The 24,170-nt window shown below is 50.4% G+C and overlaps 1 protein-coding gene across 5 annotated transcripts in view; it reads left to right on the top strand.

The window, feature by feature from the left end:
* INPP5D (inositol polyphosphate-5-phosphatase D) overlaps positions 1-16,418 on the top strand; it is a 148,165-nt gene extending 131,747 nt beyond the window's left edge. For 2 of the 5 annotated variants that reach the window (XM_032277884.1, XM_032277882.1), the window contains exons 23-27: positions 3,464-3,613; positions 5,053-5,149; positions 7,890-8,171; positions 13,244-13,835; positions 15,243-16,418. In XM_032277884.1, coding sequence (XP_032133775.1) covers positions 3,464-3,613; positions 5,053-5,149; positions 7,890-8,171; positions 13,244-13,835; positions 15,243-15,245 — 1,124 coding nt within the window. In that variant the 3' untranslated portion in view covers positions 15,246-16,418. Of the gene's footprint in view, positions 1-3,463; positions 3,614-5,052; positions 5,150-7,889; positions 8,172-13,237; positions 13,836-15,242 lie in introns of all 5 variants that reach the window. The other 3 variants (XM_032277881.1, XM_032277880.1, XM_032277883.1) reach the window with 2 other exon arrangements.
* The last annotated feature ends 7,752 nt before the right edge of the window (positions 16,419-24,170 follow it).

Below are 24,170 nucleotides of genomic sequence, written 5' to 3'. Positions count from 1 at the left end.
AATCTCTGATGGTAGTTTGTATTTCCGAGGAATCGGTGGTGATCTCCCTTTATCATGTTTTATTGCATCTATTCAATTCTTCTCTATTTTCTTTTTTATTAGTCTAGCTAGCGGTCTATTTTGTTGATCTTTTCAAAAAACCAGCTCCTGGATTTATTTTTTGAAGGAATTTTTGTGTCTCCATCTCCTTCAGTTCTGTTCTGATCTTAGTTATTTCCTGTCTTCTGTTTGCTTTTGAGTTTTTTTCAATCTTGCTCCTCTAGCTCTTTCAATTTAGATGATAAGGTGTCGATTTTAGATCTTCCCTTGGTTCTCATGTGGGTATTTGTTGCTATAAATTTTCCTCTAGACACTGCTTTAAATGTGTCCTATAGATTCTAGTACATTGTGTCTTCATTCTCGTTGGTTTCCAAGAACATTTTTATTTCTGCCTTCATTTTATTGTTTATCCATTCATCATTCAGGAGCAAGTTGTTCCGTTTCCATGTGATTGTGCAGTTTTGAGTGCTTTTCTTAATCCTGAGTTCTAATTTGATTGCACTGTGATCTGAGAGACTGTTATGATTTCTGTTCTTTTGCATATGCTGAGTAGTGATTTACTTCCAATTATGTGGTCAATTTTAGAGTAAGTGTGATGTGGTGCTGAGAGGAATGTATATGCTATGGATTTGGTCTATTAGGTCTGCTTGGTCTAGATTTGCGTTCAAGTACTGGGTATCCTTGTTGACTTTCTGTCTCGTTGTTCTGTCCAATATTGTCAGTGGAATGTTAAAGTCTCCCACTATTATTGTGTAGGAGTCTAAATCTCTTTGTAGGTCATTAAGAACTTGCTTTATGTATCTGGGTGCTCCTGCATTGGGTGCATATATATTTAGGATAGTTAGCTCTTCTTGTTGCATTGATCCTTTTACCATTATATGATGCCCTTCTTTGTCTCTTTTGATCTTTGTTGGCTTAAAGTCCGTTTTACCAGAGACTAGGATTGGTACCCCTGCCTTTTTTTTTGCTCTCCATTTGCTTGGTAGGTCTTCTTCCATCCCTTTATTTTGAGTCTATATGAGTCTTTGCACTTGAGATGGGTCTCCTGAATACAGCACACTGCTGGGTCTTGCCTTTTTATCCAGTTTGCTGGTCTGTGTCTTTTGATTGGGGCATTTAGGCTATTTACATTCAACGTTAATATTGTTATGCTTGAATTTGATCCTGCCATTTTGTGACTGGCTGGTTGTTTTGCCCATTAGTTGATGTGGTTTCTTCATTGCGTTGTTATTTTTTACCATTTGGTATGTTTTTGCAGTGGCTTTTACTGGTTGTTCCTTTCCATGTTTAGTACTTCCTTCAGGAGTTCTTATAAAGCAGTCTTGTAGCAACAAAATCTCTCAGCAATTGCTTGTCGGTAAAGGATTTTATTTCTCCTTCACTTATGAGGCTTAGTTTGGCCAGATATGAAATTCTGGGTTGAAAGTTCTTTTCTTTAAGGATGTTGAATATTGGCCCCGACTCCCTTCTAGCTTGTAGAGTTTCTGCCAAGAGGTCCACTGTGAGTCTGATGGTCTTTCCTTTGTGGGTGACTTGACCTTTCTGTCTGGCTGCCCTTAGAATTTTTTCCTTCATTTCAACCATGGTGAATCTGAGGATTATGTGCCTTGGGGTTGCTCTTCTTGAAGAATATATCTTTGTGGTGTTCTCTGTATTTCCTGGATTTGAATGTTGGCCTGCCTTGTTAGGTTGGGGAAGTTCTCTGGGATAATATCCTGAAGACTGTTTTCCAACTTGGATTCATTCTCCCCGTCACATTCAGGTACACTGATCAAGCATAGATTAGGTCTTTTCACATAATCCCATAGTTCTTGGAGGTTTTGTTCGGTTTTTTTCATTCTTTTTTCTCTAATCTTGCCTTCTTGTTTTAGTTCATTGATTTGATCTTCTATCTCTGATATCCTTTCTTCTGCTTGATCGATGCAGCTGTTGAAACTTGTGCATGCTTCACGAAGTTCTCTTGCTGTGTTTTTCAGTTACATCAAGTCATTTATGTTCTTCTCTAAGCTGGTTATTCTAGTTAGCATTTCGTCTAAACTTTTTTCAAAGTTCTTAGTTTCTTTGCATTGGGTTAGACCATGGTCTTTTAACTCAGAGAAGTTTGTTATTCTCCACCTTCTGAAGCCTCCTTCTGTCAATTCATCAAACTCATTTTCTGTCTTGTTTTGTTCCCTTGATGGTGAGGAGTTGATCTGTGAGGGGAAGAGGTGTTCTGGTCTTTGAAGGTTTCATCCTTTCTGCACTGGTTTTTTCCCATCTTTGTGGATTTGTAACCCTTTGATCTTTGAAGTTGGTGATTTCAGGAGGAATCTCTGAGTGGACGTCCTTTCTGTTGCAGTTGGAGCTATATCTTTTTTGGTCTGTAGAGGCGCTGCTGGGCTGCCTCGGATTCAGCCACGTTGCTGGGTGGGTAATCTTCCCCTGGGTTTGTTTGCAAGTGAAATTAGCCCCGTGTCTCCAACGGCCTGTCTCCTTCCCTGAGCTCCATCTTCCTGCTTGGGGTCAAACTGGTGTATTTGCTGCAAAGCTGCCTGGTGCATGGGCTTCAGTTTGAGTTTTGTGCGGGGTGGGGCCTGCCAGGCCTTATGACCTGTTTCCCTGCTCTCAGCTCTGCCTCTTTCTGTGGGACGGTTGTTCTGTCCTGCTGGCGTTAGTCCAATCTTCCGCCCAGATCCAACCAACAACTTGCGGCACCAGGCAGGAGCCGTGGCTCAGATTCGCATTGACAACCCATGGTGCCCCTCAGTCTGGCGGGGCTCTCGTGGACCGTGGGTTGCAGGAGGGATGAGGTAAGCACAGGATCCGAATCAGAGGACCAAGGGGGTGAAGTCCCCCAACCCTCCGAGCCAGCTGCACGTTCCAGGTGGGGGTGTGCCCCACCTGGGTTCATTCTCCCTGAGCAGCTCTTGCCCTGTTTTAGCTCCCTCCCTGGGCTATTTTCAGAGTCCTTCCAGTCCCCCGAAAGGAACTTGACACCTCACTTGGAATGGTGAAGTCCTCTGGACCTCTGCGTCTCATTCGCTGGGAGCTGCATTCCTGTGTTGCCTCCTCTCGGCCATCTTGGCGCCACCTGCATGTCCCCTTACCTGCCAGTTTTCTTCTGTCATGTCTTGTATGGCCTCAGATCTTGTGAAGTTTTCATTCCCTACAGCGATCAGATAAGTGTTTAATTCTGTCTTTCTGCTGCATTTTCTACAACATAATTTTTTTACATCAATTAATCCACCTTTTGTTGTAAGACTTGAGACATTTGCTCCAAAGTACTGCGCTTTTGTTCTGACGGATTTACTAAATAACGCTTGCCTGGGCCATAGTTTCAAAGGACCATCTCTGGATGACAGAGCCAACTCTCAGGCCAAAAGCTTGGTGTTTCCGCCATGAAAAGGCTGGGACTTCACCCGGCGGTCTCGTGCTTTCCCCACAGGCGAGGGCTGCATTGCCCTCCGGTTAGAGGCCACAGAAACGCAGCTGCCCATCTACACACCTCTCACCCACCATGGGGAGATGACAGGCCACTTCCAGGGCGAGATCAAGCTGCAGACCTCTCAGGGCAAGAAGAGGGAGAAGCTCTATGGTAAGCAATGAGCCCCTCCCCAGCGCCCTCTTCAGCACCCCCCCAACTCCCCTGCCTTAGGGACAGGAACGTGCTTTCTCAGCAAAGCCATCAAATAGTCTCTCTGCTGTGGCTTCAGAGCAGAAATCCAGCACTGGAAAAGATCTGACAATCTGGCCTGACCCTCACTGGACTCAAAAATTTCCCAACAGATCCCAACACCCAGCGTGCCCAGATCACCCTCCCCGACCCTGTAGATTTTTCAGGGCCGCAAACCTCACCTATCAGCATTTAGGCTTTGTCATTCCCTCATTAGCATCTCCGCCAAAAGAAGGACCCAGGGTACCAGGCGAACCTACCTCTTGTTAAATGCTTCCTTCCAGGCTGTCCGGGAAGTCCAAAGCTATGGCTGCAGTTGAGATTTAGAATTTCTTGGGCGACCTTTGCTTGTCCAAACAGCCACATGGTGCCCACTCCCATATATAAACAGACCTTGTACATGCCTAAACCCTGCCCTCATGGTGCCCACCCAGGTTTCTGTACCTTCCAAACTGCCTTTTTTTATTTGAGACAGAGTCTCACTCTGTCACCCAGGCTGGAGTGCAGTGGCACAATCTCGGCTCACTGCAACCTCCACTTTCAGGGTTCAAGTGATTCTCCTGTCTCAGCCTCCAGAGTAGCTGGGACCATAGGAGCACGCCACCACGCCTGGCTAATTTTTGTATTTTTAGTAGAGTCGGGGTTCCACCATGTTGGCCAGGCTGGTCTGGAACTCCTGACGTCAAGTGATCCACCTGTCTTAGCCTCCCAGAGTGCTGGGATTACAGGCGTGAGCCACCACACCCAGACTGGATTTTTTTCTTTCTTTTTTTTTTTTGGAGACAGAGTCTCACTCTTCAGCCCCAGGCTGGAGTGCAATGGCATGATCTCAGATCACTGCAACCTCTGCCTCCTGGGTTCAAGTGATTCTCCTGCCCCAACCTCCCGAGTAGCTGGGATTATAAGCGCCCACCACCATGCCCGGCTAATATTTGTATTTTAGTAGAGACGGGGTTTCACTATGTTGGCCAGACTGGTCTCAAACTCCTGATCTCAAGTGATCCGCCTGCCTTGGCCTTTCAAAGTGCTGGGATTACAGGCATGCGCCACTGTGCCTGGCCTGATTGTTTTAATCTGACAAAACATATTTGCCTATTTTGTACATTGCTGAGACCAATAAATTGGAAATGTCACATGAAATGACAACTCTGGATGCCAGCTCTCCGCGGTGGAGCCACAGCAGGCATACCTAATCAATCACTGAACTCTCACAAGGCCTCAGAATCTTGCTTAACCCACCTCCCCAGGTACCCATTATTCACTGTGCAGATCAGCCTGCAAATGGAAACCCCTTTGCCATCCCTCGCCTAAGCTCTGGAAGCTGGGCCCTCACGTGTTCTTTCCTGGCTCTTTCCTTCCAGACTTTGTGAAGACGGAGCGTGATGAGGCCAGTGGGCCAAAGTCCCTGAAGAGCCTCACCAGCCACGACCCCATGAAGCAGTGGGAACCCACCAGCAGGTAAAGCGGCCGTGGGGTGGGTGTTCGGGGGGGTGGATGTCAGCGACTCATGACAACCTAGCATGGTTTGGCCGAGTGTGATGGCTCACGCCTATAATCCTGGCACTTTGGGAAACCAAGATGGATCACTTGAAGTCAGGAATTTGAGACCAGCCTGGCCAATATGGTGAAACCCTGTCTCTACTAAAAATACAAAAATTAGCTGGGCGTGGCGGCACTCACCTGTAATCCCAGCTACTCAGGAGCTAAGACAGGATCACTTGAACCCAGGAAGTGGAGGTTGCAGTGAGCCAAGATTTCGCCACTGTACTCCAGCCTGGGTAACAGAGCGAGACTCCGTCTTAAAAAAAAAAAAAGAATTAGCTGGCTGTAGTAGTCTAGCTACTTGGGAGGCCGAGGTGGAAGGATTGCTTCAGCCCAGAAGGCTGAGGCTGCAGTGAGCTGTGATTGCGTGACTGCACTCCAGCCTGGGTGACAAAGTAAGACCTTGTCTCAAAAAACAAAACAAAACACACTAGCATGACTCTGCAGACCCAGGGCCTGTGAGAGGTGAACTAGAACACAGAGAAACCAAGGACCCAGAACAAGAAGCGCTAGCCCACAAGAGGTGCTCTCCTGCCTCCCCTCTGCAAGTCTCCTGACCTCTGGGGAGGTTGGTGTGACTCTGACAAAGCCTGGGAAACTCTAGCGTGATGGGAAGTTCAGTTTGGCTCAGCTAACATTTGTTGAGCCCCTATGATGTATCCAGTTCTAGAGAAATCAAGGCAAATTCGGTGCAGTCCCTTACTTAGAACTTGTGGCCTAGTGCATGAAGTGACTGCAGGGAGGGTGGAGAGATTCCAAGTCTACAAATGGTGGCTGTGTCTCCCGTGGGACCGAGGACACCAGCAATCATGGGATCTGTGGCCACCAAACCCCACCCTGTCACTAGCAAGAAGAATCAGTGGGGGAAAATGCACACCGGTTGGTCTTGGCAGAGACTGAACTGACAGCAGTACAGATGATAAAGTCTGTATTAGCAGAGGACAGACGTCCTGGGGAGCAGGGCTGCCCTCACTCGCCGATGTGGTCTTGAGTTCCAGAATCAAGTTCTGGTCTCTGCTGGCTCACCAGCCAAGGAGACGGCCATGGTAGCGGCAGACACAGCCTGTTCCTCTCCTCCCTTCCTTCCCCCACCGCTCCTACCCACCAACCCTTGCCTTCACCCCAGCCACCCCTGCTGCAGGCGGGAACGCTCATCTCTACACACTCCCGGGTCCACTCCCAGCTTCCGAGGTTCACAGCGGTGGGCGCACACGCATCCCTTTCACTCTCCCTCCCATGACGGTCCTATCAGCAAATGCGTCCTGGCTCTGAAGTGTCTACTTGTTTCCAGAACCAGGATCAGTGTAGGAAAACAAATTCTTTTCCATTTTAACTAGCATGAGAATGAGTCTTTCTTTTTTTTTTTTTTTTTTAGATTGGAGATGGAATCTCGCTCTGTCGCCCAGGCTGGAGTGCTGTGGCATGATCTCGGCTCACTGCAACCTCCCCCTCCTGGGTTCAAGCAATTCCTGCCTCAGCCTCCTGAGTAGCTGGGACTACAGCCAGGATGCCACCGTGCCCGCTAATTTTTGTATTTTTAGTAGAGACAGGGTTTCGCCATGTTGGTCAGGCTGGTCTGGAACTCCTGACCTCGTGATCCACCCGCCTCAGCCTCCCAAAGTGCTGGGACTACAGACATGAGCTACCGTGCCCAGCCATGAGCATTTATCTCTTAAGCAGGCATTGGTGGAGGGAGCAAGGTACAGCTGGGGACCAGCTGGCGGTGCACATAGGAGCTGTGGAGTGTCCCTGCTAGCCTATATACTCAAACTCAGTTCTCAAGAGGCTGGTGCCTGACACAGTGGCCGCATGCTGTGTCTATTGGGGCCACCTCGCCCGGGTCTGGGCCAGCCCCTACATAGCTTTAAGCTGACTGCCCCCCATTCCAGGCTCCAGCCTTGATGTCTGTGACCTCACACTCATTTTTCTAAATATGCACGTGGCTGTCTCCGTGCTGATGCTGCACACAAAGACGTGAGGCTGACATGTTCCAGAAGAACCCCTGCCAGACTGCCCTGAAAATTCCCTCCTTCCTGCCACCCAGGCCACTCCCACCATCTCTCTGCATTGCCAGCCTTGCCAGCTTTTCACTCTATCCTCTGCACCTGCTTACCAGCCTTCAGACCATCCAGGAACAGGCCAAGGCCCTCTCACCTGGAGGCCTTTGCATGCACTCTTACCCCTGTCCAGAACACCCTCCCTTCTTTCTCTCTCATCTGCTTGTCTTCTTATCTCAGTTAAAAGACCATCTCCTCAGACAGGGCTTCTGGGGTCACCCAATGCCCAGTTGGTCCCAACACTTCACTAGTCTCCATCTTTGCCCCTTGTTACTCTGAGACTTCAGCACTACAATACTGCGTCTCTGTGCCACGGAGCTTGTCCCTCCCATCCAAAGCGAGTTCCAACAGAGACCACGGCTGCCTCACTCATAGCCGTATTCCCTGCTCCTGGCCTGGGGCCGAGTGCTTACAAGGCTCTCAGTAACCACAGTGTCACACGGATAGATGAATGAATGAATGAATCACTGCCCAAGAGGTGAAGGAGTTGAGAACAGCCCAAGAGAGCCCCAGGATTATCAGAGGACACTTTCCGTGGGCTGGTGCTGACCCCAAGAACGGAAGGGGCCCTGAGATGTGACTCCGTGTCTTCCCTGCAGGGCCCCTCCGTGCAGTGGCTCCAGTATCACCGAAATCATCAATCCCAACTACATGGGAGTGGGGCCTTTTGGGCCACCAGTGCCACTGCACGTGAAGCAGACCTTGTCCCCTGACCAGCAGCCCACAGCCTGGAGCTACGACCAGCCACCCAAGGACTCCCCCCTGGGGTCCTGCAGGGGAGAAGGTCCTCCCACACCTCCCTGCCAGCCGCCCATCTCACCCAAGAAGTTTTCGTCCTCAACAGCAAACCGGGGTCTCTGCCCCAGAACACAGGAGTCAAGGTAAGCATCCTCTTCATTAAGACGGTTCCCTCCCCTACTTATGAAAGCGCCCTGGGCTTTCACCCTGGAATGGAAGCCTCATGAGGGCCATGATTTGTGTTCACTTTGCTAATGACTTATCCCTGGGACCTGGAACACAGCAGGCCCCTAAATTTGTATGTGGAGTCTTCCACATCCTGACCTATTGGGGCAACTCGATTTCTTTTTAAAAGAAATTTAAAAATTTAAAAAATTTAAAAATTTGTAAAGATATTGCCAAGAAAAGGAATCTTGTATAAAAACTATAAACATACCAAAAAACATGTTTCGGCCAGGCGTGGTGGCTCACACCTGTAATCCCAGCGCTTTGGGAGGCTGAGGCAGGTGGATCACTTGAGGTTAAGAGTTTGAGACCAGCCTGGCCAACATGGTGAAACCCTATCTCTACTAAAAATACAAAAATTAGCCAGGCGCAGTGGCTCATGCCTATAATCCTAGCTACTTGGGAGTCTGAGGCAGGAGAATCGCTGAACCCAGGAGACAGAGGGTGCAGTGAGCCAAGACTGTACCACTGCACTCCAGCCTGGGTGACAGAGCAAGACTCAGTCTTGGGGAAAAAAAAATTCGAGAGCTAGTGAACCTCAGGCATCTCCCACTCCCTAGAGGGCTCCGTGGAACAGGGGTGGGAATTTCCATGGAAACCCTGCTCGCACTACGTGATGCCCCTCTTTTTTCTCGACCACGAGGTTCCCTGTCCTATAAGCAGCTTCCTAGTCTTTCCTGTGGGGGACACTTAGTTAGAAACTGGAACTAGGAATGTAAAAGTCAGGCAGAGCAGCCGACCTGCAGAGAAAGGAGGCCTGGCCCTGAAACTCTGGGGAAGCCCCAGATGGTGGAAAATACTGATCAGAGTCTAGAACTGGTTCTGGCAGAAGAATGGGAGCCAGATAGGAGACTGGGCCGGGCAGCCGAGGAACGAGGCCGGCACTTCCCAAAGGCACAGCTGCTCTCGGATGATGCTGGCACAGAGCAGAGCCAACCACGGGCATGTCGTGGATACACAAGTGGGGAGCTCTACATGTTTCTAGTAGCTGCAGGATGCCAGACAGACATGAAAGTGCAGCCCCAATTACCAACGATTTGAGGTGTGTAGAGTGGCATGAGCATTGTCCTCCCTCCAGGCTCTTTGCCGGCAAATCATAACCTCAAGGGTTCACCCTCAGCCTGTCTTCCCCAACACTGGGTTTTTCTTCATCTTTTCTCCATGAGAACTTGGATGCTGTCCGCCACATGGGGGACAGAGCCAGCAGAGGGTGTGTTCTCCATCACACTGCCCTCCAGCTCCCACCTTCCCAGGTGTGGCCTGGTGGGGCCTTCCTCTGGATGGAGGAGCTGTTGACACTGTCATTTCTCAAGATGTGCAAGATATGCTCTAAAAAATGGACAGGCTGGGCACAGTGGCTCACGCCTGTAATGCCAGCACTTAGGCCACGGTGGGCAAATCACTTGAGGTCAAGAGTTCGAGACCAGCCTGGCCAACATGGTGAAACCCATCTCTACTAAAAATACAAATATTAGCCAGGTGTGGTGGCGCACGCCTATAATCCCAGCTACTTGTGAGGCTGAGACATGAGAATGACTTGAATCCAGGAGGTGGAGTTTGCAGTGAGCTGAGGTCACACCCCTGCACTTTAGCCTGGGTGACAGAGCAAGACTCTGTCTCAAAAAAAAAAAAAAAGGGATAGATGAGAGGAAGTCAGGAAGAGAGAGAAAAAAGGACAAGACAGGACAGCCCTGGAGCTTGGCTCAGCTGCCTCTCTCTACCGCTGTACAGCGTGTTGATAGGATGCTAGACTCTGGTCATTCCCTAAGAAACTTGTGAGGAGGAGAAACAACTTCAGTTTCCTGCCCCAGAAATATGAGGACAAAAGGTACTATTTGGTGGGTATGCAGGTGCCCGTGTGGCCACCTCTTTGGAGACCCCAGGAAATGGAGCTCTAAGCAACCAGAAAGAACAAGGAGTGTGATTATTGGTGTTAAGTGAATGCCTCTCAGTTCCCGAAGCAAATGGATCTTGGTGCTTAACAACGAGCACACAGCTTGGCGGAAGCATGTTCTCCACAGCCCCATGGTGACAACTGCAGACAGGCCGGCATCCATGGGCAAGGGGCCCCAGGGTGCACTTCTGACTCACTGCGCGCCAAGGAGGCGCTTGGAGCCTGGATCCCTGCAGCCCCCACACCTGCCTCATCCCTTTCCGCTGCTCCAGGTCCCGGGCTCAGCCAAAGCTAAGGCTGTGGAAGGGGTGTTACAAGCACCATCAGTGTCTCCCCACCATCACCCAGACCCACGTGCAGGGACTGACCTTCCCAGTTTGCCAAGTACAGTCCCAGTTTTAATTAATTAATTAATTAATTAATTAATTTTTTGAGACGAAGTTTTACTCTTATTGCCCAGGCTGGAGTGCAGTGGCGCGATCTCGGCTCACTGCAACCTTTGGTTTCCAGGCTCAAGCAATGCTCCTGCCTCAGCCTCCCGAGTAGCTGGGATTACAGGCGTGCACCACCATGCCCAGCTAGTTTTTCTATTTTTTAGTAGAGACGGGATTTCTCCATGTTGGTCATACTGGTCCCAAACTCCTAACCTCAGGTAATCTGTCCACCTTGGCCTCCCAGAGCTCTGGGATTACAGGCGTGAGCCACCGCGCTCAGCCTCTGTCCCAGTTTTAGCACTGAAAGTCCCACATCCAGGAAACCCTTCAGTCCTGCACAAGCAAGGAGGACGACTGGTCACCCCAGACCGAAGCTGTGCGGTTAGGAAAGGGACTCTTTCAGCCCCTGGCCAGTGCTTAACTGCTTTAGAGAAGAGTCTTTGCTCTTCTGAATCTGAGAAGTAGAGTTATTTGCTGCAGGAATTTTAACTCTGTCCCCTGGATATCTGTTCCCTTATTCAACAACTGTGGCCTGCTATAGCAGTCAATTTCTTGCTACCTTTGGTCAGGGGAATAAGACTTACTTTTGAGTTTTTTGTGGTTTTCCCCTGTCTTCCCCGGCTGCCCCCACCAAGCCTTCCCCTCTAAGCGCGACAGAAGCCTCCTCCTAGAGGGAAAGCTTCTCTGGTCTCTACCACGCTGCTCTTTTCCCAGAGGAGTGAGCTTTGGAGTCACAAAACGGCTTGCACCCAGGGCTCTCTTCCTGGTCCAGCCCCCAGTTCTCTGAAGTGAGCCCCTCCTCCATCTCAGCCCCTGAGAGAGGGTGGTCAGAGGTCAGGACTTCTTGCTCCTTCATCTGAAAACTTGTGACCACTGCCAGCTGCACCCTCCTGTGCCCTCTTCCCTTGGCTAACTCACAGCAATGGCCTTTAAGGGCCCACACGCGGGTGCAAAGACGCCTGCAGGTGGAGGGGCGCTTTCCAAAGTCCTTGTTCAAGGCCCCAGCAATTTCTATGTATGCACCTGCTCTAAGGTGTTTCCAAAAAGTAGTGGGCAACACTCCCAGGTGCACAGTCAGGCTCCCTGTGGCGTGTCCCTGAGCCTAGCCTCCCTGAAGCCCCATAGCATCTCACGGGCATTTGTGCAAAGACAACGTCCCACCTTTGTCCCCTGAGCCCACACCTGGTCCCCAAAGAGTCACTGTTGAGTGCCTTTGAGCAGCATCTCAGCACACAGCCCATCAGCGACAGGCGTGGCAGCCTCAGCAGCTCAGTGGGTTCCCAGGCATCCACAATAGCTTCCTTTTTTGTAGAAAGCAGAACCTAGAACACTCCCCTGGGAGATTCTGCTGCTGGTCAGGAAGTAAAATGTGTTCCCATTCCTCATTCTCCTAATTTGCTCAGCAGGAAATCACCTCCAGTCAGAGCAATGATGAATCAGAATACAAGCAAAGGCAGCGCTTGCCTACTTTGGGTCACACACAGACGCCTCCCCTGCCCGTGAGTGGAGTAGGCCTTTCTTCTAGCTACTGGCCTTGGTTTCCCCAGTACTCGCAAGTGTCCAAATTCCCTCTGACTTTCACCATGACCACCACGTGTTCCTTCTGCTGTGAGTTAGGAGAGCCTTCCAGGCAGGTGACTTCATGTGTTAACCGGGATGTCGGCCCCCTGAGCTCAGATTCTGTCCTTGTTTGTGGCTGCGTTGCTGTGCCTGGGGAAGGGTCTCACGCACAAGTTTGGCAGATGGAGCCTCTTGAGCTTTCACCCTCAAGTAGCACTTCCTGTGGAGGTGTGATCGCCTTCCCAAGCGGTCATGCAAGTGCCGGGTCAGAGCAGAATGGCTGGAGTCAGAGGAGAGGCTGTGGGGTGGGGATGGGAGGAGCTAGGAAAGGAGGCCTGTTGGCTGGAGACAGGGAGGGGCCGTAGAGAGCAGGCTCATCTGATGAGGATGAGGGGTTGATATTGAGGTGCCAAATAAGTTCTCGCTTCATTTCTCCTACAAATCCGCCAGTGCCGTGCCCCTTGCTCACGGATGCTCTGATGTGAACGGTTTTTATGGTGGAAAAGGTCCTAGGCCAGAACTGAGGTTGTCTTTGAGGACAACGTATGATGAACACAGTACTGCTTCCTCTTTCTTTTTCCACTTGAGGTGAAATTCACATAACATAAAATTAACCATTTCAAAATGAACAGTTTGCTAGGCTGGGCACAGCGGCTTGTGCCTGTAATCCTAGCTCTTTGGGAGGCCAAAGTGAGAGGATTGCCTGAGGCCAAGAGTTCAAGACTAGCCTGGGCAATATAGTGAGACCTCCATCTCTATAAAATAAAACAAAACAAAAAAAATAGCCCAGCCTGGTGGCACTGCCTGTAGTCCCAGCTACTTGGGAGTCTAAGGGGAAGGATCACTTGAGCCCAGGAAGTTGAGGCAGCAGTGAGCCATGATCGCACCACTGCACTCTAGCCTGGGTGACAGAACAAGACTCTGTCTCTAAAATGAAACAAGACAAAGCAATTTGGTGGCATTCAGTACATTTACAACATTACACATCTCTATCTAGTTCAGAAACATTTTTATCACCCCAAAGAAAGAGCCATTAGGCAGCCACGCCCCCATGTTCTTCTCCCCTGAACATGTGTCTTTCCTGCTCTGTCCCCAGCTCTAGGCCCAGTGACCTGGGGAAGAATGCAGGGGATGGGCTGCCTCAGGAGGACCTGCCACTGACAAAGCCGGAGATGTTTGAGAACCCCCTGTATGGCTCCGTGAGTGCCTTCCCTAAGCCTGCTCCCAGGAAGGACCAGGAATCCCCAAAAATGCTGCGGAAGGAGCCCCCGCCCTGCCCAGAACCCGGCCTCTTGTCGCCCAGCATTGTGCTCACCAAAGTCCAGGAGACTGAGCGCAGCGAGGGGCCAGCCAAGCAGGCGCCCGCGCCCCGGCTGCGCTCCTTCACCTGCTCGTCCTCCACCGAGGGCAGGGCAGCCGGCGGGGACAAGAGCCAAGGGAAGCCCAAGACCCCGGCCAACTCTCAGGCCCCGGTGCCAGCCAAGAGGCCCATCAAGCCTTCCAGGTCGGAAATGAACCAGCAGACACTGCCCACCCCGACTCCACGACCACCACTGCCAGTCAAGAGCCCGGCGGTTCTGCACCTGCAGCACTCCAAGGGCCGTGACTACCGTGACAACACCGAGCTCCCGCACCACGGCAAGCACCGGCCAGAGGAGGGGCCACCGGGGCCGCTAGGCAGGACTGCCATGCAGGTGCGCTGCGCCACATGAGGGCTTGTGTGCATGTATGTACGTGTGCATGCCTGAGTGCGTGCGTATGTGTGTGCGTATGCATGTGTGTGCGTGTGTGCATGCATGTGTGTGTGCATGCATGTGTACACTTGCTTGTGATAGTCCTGGGAACTACATGAGAAGGGAGAGTCAGGATTTGAACCCAGGCCTGCCTGTCCCACACATGCCTGGCCCTGCTTTGCCTCTGCAGCAGTTGTTGAAAGGAAGAAAGGCAGGGCTGTGGATAAACTCTTAGTCCAGTGTCAGGCCCAGAGGAAGAAGATTCCATAAAGAAAAGGAGCCTAAATCATTTATATCTCATTGTTATTATTATTATTTTGAGATGGAGTTTTGCTCTTTGTTGCCCAGGCTAGAGTGCAGTGGCGTAATCTCGGCTCTCTGCAACTTCCACCTCCCAGGTTCAAGGGAGTCTCCTGCCTCAGCCTCCCGAGTAGCTGAGATTACAGGCAGCCACCACCACGCCCGGCTAATTTTTGTATTTTTAGTAGAGATGAGGTTTTACCATGTTGGCCAGGCTGGTCTCAAACTCCTGACCTCAGGTGATCCGCCTGCCTTGGCCTCCCAAAGTGCTAGGATTACAGGTGTGAGCCACCGCACCTGGCCTCATTGTTATTATTAATTTGCATTCCTACTTGAAAGTTTCCCCATATTTTAGAGAATTCAGCACACTTTCCCCCTCCTTGGTGTAAAATAAAAAAATTTTTGAGCAAAACCAACAGCAGTTAAGAACAGACTCCAGAGCCAGGCTGTGTTGGGTTTGAATCCCAGCCCTCCCACTTCCTGGCTCTGTGCCATGAGCCTCGGTTTACTCATCTGTAAAAAGGGGCTGTTAATGGCACCTGCCTCACAGAGTTAGAAGGACAATCGCATCATAGACTATTATGAATTATTACCATATGTTATCATCCATATAGAAATTATATATTTATATATTTACATTTCTGTTATCCATAACATATCATTTCATATCTATACTATACATATTACATATGTGTATATATTATAATATACGTGTATGTGCATATTAAGTATGTGTATATGTTTTATATATATATATATATAACTTACCTAAGCATGGTGCCATGTAGTTCCAGCTACTGAGGAGGCCGAGGCACGAGGCTAGCTGGAGCCCGAGTTAAAGGCTGCAGTGAGCTATGATTGCACCACTGTGCTCCGGCCTAGGCAACAGAGTAAAAACAATTTTTTAACATAACTAGGTAAAGTACTTAGAACGTTGGGTGCTGGCCCTTCTCAGCTACATGTTAAAGGAAGCCTGGCCTAGCCCACAGCATGCAGGGCCACGGGCCACGTAGTTCAATGTGGCCTGGTGAGAACGAGCCCTGACAGCCCTCTGTTCTCCTCCCACAGTGAAGCCCTCGGTGAGCTGCCGGTGAGTCGGGAGCCCAGAGGAACAGCGTGAAGCCACTGGGAACCTCTCCCGGGACCTCCTGCTGGCTCCTCCTACCCAGCTTCCTACGCAAGGCTTTGTGTTTTTCAGGAAAGGGCCTAGCTTCTGTGTGGCCCATGGAGTTCACTGCCTGTGAGACTTGGCACCAAGTGCTGAGGCTGGAAGAAAAACGCGTGCCAGACAGGCAACAGACAGTCTGCTCTTGGTACTTGAGACTCTGGTGCCTTGTTCAGGGCGCCATCTGAAGAAAGGAACTGCAGCACCGATTTGAGGGTGGAGATATAAATAATAATAATATTAATAATAATAATGGCCACATGGATCGAACACTCACTGTGTGCCAAGAGCCGTGCTAAGTGCTTTATGAACCTTCATCGTATCAGGATGACCTCAAGAGCTGAGGCTCTAGCCAATGAAAACCACGACCCAAACCCACCAGTTCCAAACGGAGGGGTTTGGAGAAAGCATTAAGAAGGCCAGTGCCCTCCTGGAGCGAGACAAGGGCTTGGCCTTAGGGAGCTGAAGAGTCTGGGTAGTTTGTTTCAGGTACAAGAAGCCTGTTCTGTCCACCTTCAGTGACACGAGCTGCTTTAGCTAAAGCCTTGGGGGCCCTGCGTAGCTGGGTGGCAAGTAGGATTACCTGGCTTCTCAGTTCTTTAGTTGGAAGGAGCAGGAAATCAGCTCCTACCCTCAGCGGAGAGATCTGACCTCAGCCTGGGCCAGGGATGCCAGGGCCCGTGCCGGGTTCCTTGTGCCCTCCTCGAGGTGGGCAGCCACCACCAGCCACAGCGCAGCCGAGCCCCCAACACATATTCCATCATGCAGATGGAAGAGTCTTTGCTGTTGCTCCTGAAAGCCGTGCTCTCCAGCCTGGCTGCCAGGGAGAGTGGGCCTCGTGGTTCCAGGCTCTTGAAGTAGTGTAGCCTTTTCTTCTTAGCTCTGTGGCTTTCAGCTCTGCTTCCTTGGTTATTAGGAGAATAGATGGGTGATGTCTTTCCTTGTGTTGCTTTTCAACATAGCAGAATTAATGTAGGGAGCTAAACCCAGAGGCATGTGTGGACGCAGGGGAAGGGTATGCACCCCACATTCCCACGGTGGAAGTGTGCGTGACCAATAAATTGTGCCTTTCTCGCTCAGCTGTGTGTGTGTTGTTTTTCTTGACATTCGGATCCATAGATGTCCTTCCAGACTGCAGGGCCACCAGAGGACCCAACTGGGGCAGTTAAGGGTTCATGGTGATGACGAATGGTGTTGCCCTGGCCAGTGGGACACCACAGAGCCAGCCTGAAGCTAGCCCTGGACCGGGAACGGCGAAAACAGCACTCCTTCCCTCCACACATCTTCCTGGCACTCCAAGCAACCTGCAGCCACCCAGATGCCACGAGCATCCCCTTCAAACCTGCTCTCCTGCAGCCCACAAGTTTCTCCCAGCTTTTATAAGTTTTCACTGCTTAAGCTGCAGAGCCAAAAAAACACGTCGGCCATGCAATGTATAATACACATATATTATACACATTAAAGGCAATGGCTCACACCTGTAATCTCAGCACTTTGGGAGGCCAAGGCGGGTGGATCACAAGGGCAGGAGTTCAAGACCAACCTGGCCAACATGGTGAAACCCTGTCTCTACTAAAAATACAAAAATTAGCCAGGTGTGGTGGCACGCACCTGTAATCCCAGCTAGCCGGGAGGCTGAGGCAGGAGAATCACTTGAACCTGGGAGGTGGAGGTTGCAGTGAGCCGAGATTATGCCACTGCACTCCAGCCTGGGTGACAGAGCGAGACTCCCTCTCAAAATTTAAAAAAAAAAAAAAAAAGAAGAAGAAAAAAAAGCATGTCAACACTTCCCAGGTCAGGGAGCAGCCCCCAGTCCAGAGGCACAGTGCAGGCTACTTCCAGGGCGCCTCTGCGCCACCTCGGGCTGCCTGGCCTCGGCTCATGCTCACAGACACCAGGCCTGGGTTCCAGGCATGGCTTGGAGCAGTGTCTTTGGCAGCCTCAGAGCAAACCATTCACTGCCGTGCCTCAGTGCTATGTGGAGCCCAGCAGGGGCAGGACTGAGTGTCTGCTGGGACCACGGCTCCCTACCCCCACTCAGGTGTCCCTGCCCTGCGGGCTTACTTCTGGTGTCCATATAGAACCTAACCTAAGTCCCAGGCCCCAGCCTCTGACTCAACACACCAAGGGCCAGGGTGGAGAGAGAGCTGGAGACACTCAAACATCCTTTGGCCTCCCAGCCCCCATTACCAGAGCTGAGGACCCGGGCATGGATGCTCGTGGTCTGGGGAACTCACTGGCTGCCGGGTGGGCTGACCTGCTACACAAGTGCCATCAGCTGCTCACCCACAGGGAGAATGGCAAGTCCAAGGCCCCATGCCCACTTGAGATGGATGTCTAGGCACTCCCCAGCATTTCTGTGGGTTCCCAGGAGACATGGGTAGGAGAGCAGCTGTATTGGGCATGCCTCATGCTCCCCCTTGCCTGCTCTGAGTTCTAGTTACTCAACCAAATGCAGTGCCCCTTCCACAGTCAAACCCAAGGCTGCTGTGGGGTCCTGGCTTTGATCGCACTTGGTCAGACAGCAGAGGCCCACCTGGTGCTCAGAACAGGAAACACTGTGGAATGCAAGAACTTTCATCACTGTCTTTTCCATCTCTCAGCCCCACACCCACCCCTGGAGGTCTGACCACCTTCTCCTTAGGCTCTGGGCTGCCAGGATCTTCAGGGTTCCACCTTAACCAGGGCTCTCTCCTGTCTCTCCTTTCCTGACAATTCTAGGCTTCCAAACACCCAATGTCCCCCTCTGGCAGCGTGAGGGGGAACCCAGACATCCCCACCTCCTTATAACCTGCGCAATTCACCTCCAAGTAATTCACCTACACCAGGCTCCCTAACCAAGAAGGCATGTCAGTTAGCCAGCTCTCCTCATCAAAGTGCTCCCTTCCTGGGATGAATTCCACCACCCTCTGAGACTGCAGATGCTGCCACAGTCACTGTTACTTTTAAGAGGCAATTTTTTCCTTCTCTGCATGATGCCATGGAGGCTGGTTGAGAGCAGCAGAGTTTGTGCCGACAGGAAGGTGTTACCCTCACAACGGACAGTCCGTAGCCACGCAGCTCTTCCCAGCGCCTCCAGCCCCCGCAGCCTGGAGGACAGCACCTGCAGCCCATGCACCTGCAGGGACAGAGTCGGCCACCGGCTCCTCCTCCTTCCTGCATTTCCATTTTTTTCACACCATTTTCCCCACCCTGATAGGAAAGAAATTAGTGAGTCATTCAGAAAAGCTCTCTCCCACAGCTACCTTCCCTAATCCCAGCCTACCAGGTTGTCATCTTTGCATGTCCTTAAAATAGCTCCTTTCTCTTGGCAAACAAATTTCCATGGAGACCCAGCTATGGGAAGGCCCAGAAGCTCTCTGCAAGGCAGCAAACTCAGCTCCCAGCCTTCACTCCGACAGAGACCCTTTATAATTCAAATGTGTGGTCTCGCCCCCACAGACACTCCCACCCACGAAGGGCCCATTTTGGGAAATCTGCACTGCCCAGGGAACACACTGACAGGTTGAGTCTAGGTACGGACAATCTATTTTCTTCTCTTTTTTTTTTTTTTTTTTTTTTTTTGAGAAGGAGTCTCAACTCTGTTGCCTGGGCTGGCATGCAGTACTACCATCTCAGCTCATTGCAACCACCGCCTCCCGGGTTCAAGTAATTCTCCTGCCTCAGCCTCCAGAGTAGCTGGGATTGCAGGCACCCACCACTACACCCAACTAATTCTTTCTATTTTTAGTAGAGATGGGGTTTCAACATTTGGCCAGGCTGGTCTCGAACTCCGGACCTCGTGATTTGCCCACCTCAGCCTCCCAAAGTGCTGAAATTACAGGTGTGAGCTACCGCACCTGACCTGGACAATCTACTTTCTTGTTATTTTCTGATGGGGTGGCTGGCAAGTGCTGACGAGTTCTCTCTCAAGTCACAGCAGACCAAATCACTGGGCTTACCAGTGACTAATCTGACACCAGGCATACCCAGCTCACGCTCTTCCTCCATGCACTTAACCACACACATTGATGGTGTGCATTAGACCTTCGGGGTCAGTGCTTCTATTGAGGGAGGCCATGGGGTGAGGAGGTATCCTGGGCTGTGGGAACAGACAGAAGGGGGCTTAAATGTCTTTTATTTCCTAAAACTATGATCTTGCACAGGTTACTTAGCTTTTCTGAGCCTCAGTCTCCTCATCCGTACAATGGAAGGAGACTACCTTGTGCCTGGTGTGGCTGTCGAAGATTCACTAAGCTCATCTCTGCAAAGCCCCTGGCTGGGTCCCTGGCCTGCTGCAGGGGTTCATTGAGTGCCATCCCGATCCCTCGTCCTGGGAGACAAGGCAGTGAGGGAGGGCACCACACACAGCATTGGAAAGGAAACAAAGAGCTTCAGGAATGCAGGGATGTCCAAGACGGAGGTAAAGGCAAGAGTGTGAGTAAATAAACAAGGCAGGACATCCTGGGGGCAAGGCAAGGCTGTGAAAAGCCATGAAGAGCAGAGAGCTAGGCTAGGCAGAGGTGTGACTAACTGAGGCCAGGGGAACTAGATGAGGCCAGGTAGGCTATCTGAGGCTAAGGAGGGGCTACTTGAGGTCAAGGAGGGGTGAGGAAGACTGGTTGAAGCCAGAGGTATCTGTGGATTTCTCTAGCTACACAGAGCAGAGCTGCTCAGATGACCTGAGCCAATGGGAGCAGACTCAGGGGACGCAGAGGAACACTTCATAGGGCAGTGCTGGGCAGTACTTCTGGCCACTAGGGACAAGCAGGCAGATCCAGTCACCACAGAGCAGCTTTGTGGCCCATGCAGCTCTGGGCATGTCCCTGCGAGACTCGGCTCCTGCACTTGTCTCTCCCTCCTTTGATTTTTTCTTTTCTTTTTCTTTTTTTTCTTTTTTTTTTTTTTTTTTGAGACAGTCTTGCTTTACTGCCAGGCTGGAGTGCAGTGGCGCGATCTCAGCTCAGTGCAACCTCTGCCTCCCAGGCTGAAGCAATTCTCCTGCCTCGGCCTCCTGAGTAGCTGGGACTATAGGCATGCACCACCACGCCCAGCTAATTTTTGTATTTTTAGTAGAGATGGGCTTTCACCGTGTTGGCCGATATGGTCTCGATCTCTTGACCTCGCGATCTGCCCACTTCGGCCTCCCAAAGTACTGGGACTATAGGTGTGAGCCACCGCGCCTGGCCCTTCTTTGGCTTTTTCTTCCTCCTTCCCTAACCGTGTCAATGACTTGCAGTGCTGCTTCATCCTGCAGGGAAGGGGGAGCCTTGGGGACTCCGGAGCAGACAATGACGTGCTTGCTCAGCATTTAGGAAGATCAAGAACAGCATGAGGCAAGCAAGATTCAGGGGGTGCAAAAGGTAACTGACACTCTCCAGTGCTCGCCCCGAACCTGCACCACCTCATATTTAAACATCCCCCGCACCCATGCCTGACTTGCCTCCCCTTCACCCAAGCCCTGCAAAGCAGGCAGAAAAGTGCAAGTTAGATTCCAGAAGGAGCCAAATTCCTGTGGCTGAAAGGTGGCGATGCTCCGACCCGCAGCCCTGACAGGGCCTTGGAAAGAGAAGGAAGGGCTGGGGGTGCAGACGGGAGAGGTCGTCCTCTGCATCATGTGGAATTGTGTTTCAGTGCATGGCTATAAATTGAATTTCCAGGCCTTATTTAGATAGAGTACATCCCCAGAAATGGTTTGTCCTGCTTCTGTTATTTTTAAAAAGCACTCTGTTTAGGTAGTCGTTGAGAGCACAGACTCTGGAGCCAAACTGCTTAAACATGTCAAAAATGTTCTAGGCTGTGAGCATTGGTGCGGAAGAAGGCAACATCCCCAGCTCCAGAAGAAGCCAATGCATGGGTCACCGGTTACATTGCCATGCGGTAAGAGGTATGCGACAAAAGCCCCAGGCGATGAATTTCCTTTCAGGTTAGCTGGACAATGCTTCATGATTTAGTGTTTAGGATTCAGAATGATAACTAGACTGGTGCTGAGGATCTCCGACTCTGGGGTCAGAACACTTGGGTTCAGCCCCCAACCCTACGACCTACCACTGACTGGCAGGCCATGTGTCCATGGCTAAGTACTTCGCTTCAGTTTCTCCATCTGTAAAACGGAGACAATAATGGCATCAACTTCACAGGGGCCTTGTGAGGATTAAAAGACATGCTAATGTCAATAGCCTTGGCTGCATGTAAGCACTCAATCAATGTCACTCTTATCAACAGCTTTGTGGCGGTCATCTATTGCTGTGTAACAAACAGCTCCGAAACTTAAAATAATGACAGCACTTATTTTGCTCACAAATCTGTAACTTGGGCAGGGCTTGTTGCGGACAACAAGTGTGCTTACTGGGTGTGCTTGAAGGCTGGGGGCTGGAACCATCTGAAGTTTCATTCACTCACAAGTCCAGTGGTTAACGCTGGCATCAGTGGGGACCTCAGTTGGCCTGGGGTGTAGCGAGAGCGCCTATGACACTTAACGTATGGTTTTCCTGGATGACTCTCTGGCTTCTTCACAACACCCTTGGCTGGGTTCCAAGAGCCAGGAGAGAAAGAGAGAGATGGAGTGAGAGAAAGAAAGAGAGAATGAGAGCACGCGCCAGGTGGAAGCCATATTGCCTCCTGTGACCTAGCCTCTGAAGTCCTGCTGAATCATTTCTACTGCTTTCTACTTGAAGCAAGCCCACATTCAAGAGGGAGGGAATTAGACTCCACCTTTTGATGAGTGAAATGTTAAAGACCTTGCAGGTATATTTTAAAATCCCACAGCCTGGAAGAGCAATGTTGATTTTAACGGAGAGTTTTCCAGATGGGGCAGTAATGAGATGACAATCATACTGTACAATCCACAGAAATCTTCTCTAAATACCCACTCTTCTCCCAAAGGACGTCAGGGCAGCCCAGCCACCCAGCTCTCCTCTCTGCACCCATTCTCCCTCACATTCCTCTCTGTTCTAGTTCACGCCTTCCCAGGTTTATAAAGTGAAATTGAGACTCACAGCTTTTTCCTTTCTCCATGGTCCATATCCATCGATTCCCTCAACTGAACCAACAAAGTCTTTCCTCCTTAAGAAGGTGAGAGAGAGTAGGTTGCCACTCTAATATTTTTCATGCATGTGTGCTTATGTGTGTGTGTATACACACAAACACATCTATATATTTGAAAATATATAAACCCAATCATTTTAACTTAGTAATTATATTTGCAAATTAACTCCATAATTTGAATAGACTAGACATTTATATATGCACATAACCCATGAATATAAAGATACATGCCTAAGCCCGGGGGTGGCTCACGTCTGTACTCCCAACACTTGAGGAGGCAGGGGCAGGCAAATCACAAGGTCAAGAGATCAAGACCATCCTGGCCAACATGGTGAAACCCCATCTCTACTAAAAATACAAAAGTTAGCTGGGCATGGTGGCGCATGCCTGTAGTCCCAGCTACTCGGGAGGCTGAGGCAGGAGAATCACTTGAATCCGGGAGACAGAGGTTGCAGTTAGTCAAGATCGCGCCACTGCACTTCAGCCTGGTGACAGCTAGACTCCGTATTAAAAAAAAAAAAAAAATGTGCTTAAATGTACAGGAAACAGGGCACCTTTTAGACAGACTTTAATGGGCAGACTTAGGAGAAGTAGCAAGCGTATGCAGCCAGCCAGCAACTAGCAACAGCAGGAAGCCATCACCTTCCCTATATCTGAAAGTGGGTAGGTATGGCATTGCCCAAGGTGGCGGTAGCCAGACCTCAGAAGACTGGCCCCTGCTAGAAGCTGCAGCCAGAAAAGAAACCAAGAACAATTGAGAGGTTAAGATGTTGTAGATTAAAGTTACTTTGACCTCTCTTTTCTCCTGCCCTTTTATCCCCTGCTGGTCCTTCCCTTTGGTCGAACCCAACCAGAATCCAGAGGGCAAGTGGTGGTGTTGTCCTCCAGGGCTCAGCCTCCAGCCCAGAGCACATTGAGAAGGACGGACAATGGACGGGGAGGAAGACCTGCAAATGAAGACTACCCAGCACAACTTGTTTAAAAATGAGCAAGATCATCTTTTGATGGCAATTCTTCCTTCCTTCCTTCCTTCCTTCCTTCCTACCTTCCTTCCTTCCTTCCTTCCTTTCTTTCTCTCTTTCTTTCTTTCTTTATTTTTTGAGATGGAGTTTCACCCTCATCGTCCAGGCTAGAGTGCAATGGTGTGATCTCATGACATCAGCTCACTGCAACGTCCACCTCCTGTGTTCAAGCGATTCTCCTGTCTCAGCCTCCTGAGTAGCTGGGATTACAGGTGCCCGCCACCTCACCTGGCTAATTTTTGTGTTTTTAGTAGAGACAATGTTTCACCATGTTGGCCAGGCTGGTCTCAAACTCCTGACCTCAGGTGATCTGCCTGCCTCAGCCTCCCAAAATGCTGGGATTATAGGCACAAGCCACTCCACCCAGTCAACTCTTTCAAACTGTCCATACACTGTGAGTAAAAGATGGTGGGGGGCCACATGCCCAAACAATGAAGAAAGATAGATAGTGACAGCAATTGGCATAACAGTCATTCTTAATTGCATGAGCTAACGAAGTGGAATTCCTGGCATGACTTACCCCAAAGTAATTTATATTTGGCTTGGAAAACAGAATGGTTTTTATAACAGATTTTTCTAATTATGTTTTGCTTATGTTAATATGAGGGCTTGACTCCCCAAGTAAATACCACCTGATCATAAAGCAGGATGGCTCAGAAGCACACTGAGCAGCAGGTGGAAGGCAGGCTGGGATTTCACAATTTGCTGCAGACGATGCAAAAGTATCTGGACGTTTTTGCTTTTGATGTGTTGGGGCTGCTCTCTCCAACTCATTTGTAAAAG

This window comes from Sapajus apella, unplaced genomic scaffold (genome assembly GCF_009761245.1).
Source record: "Sapajus apella isolate SASKATOON/1434 unplaced genomic scaffold, GSC_monkey_1.0 scaffold10, whole genome shotgun sequence".
Taxonomy (NCBI): domain Eukaryota; kingdom Metazoa; phylum Chordata; class Mammalia; order Primates; family Cebidae; genus Sapajus; species Sapajus apella.
This window is presented reverse-complemented; position numbering and strand designations above follow the sequence as displayed.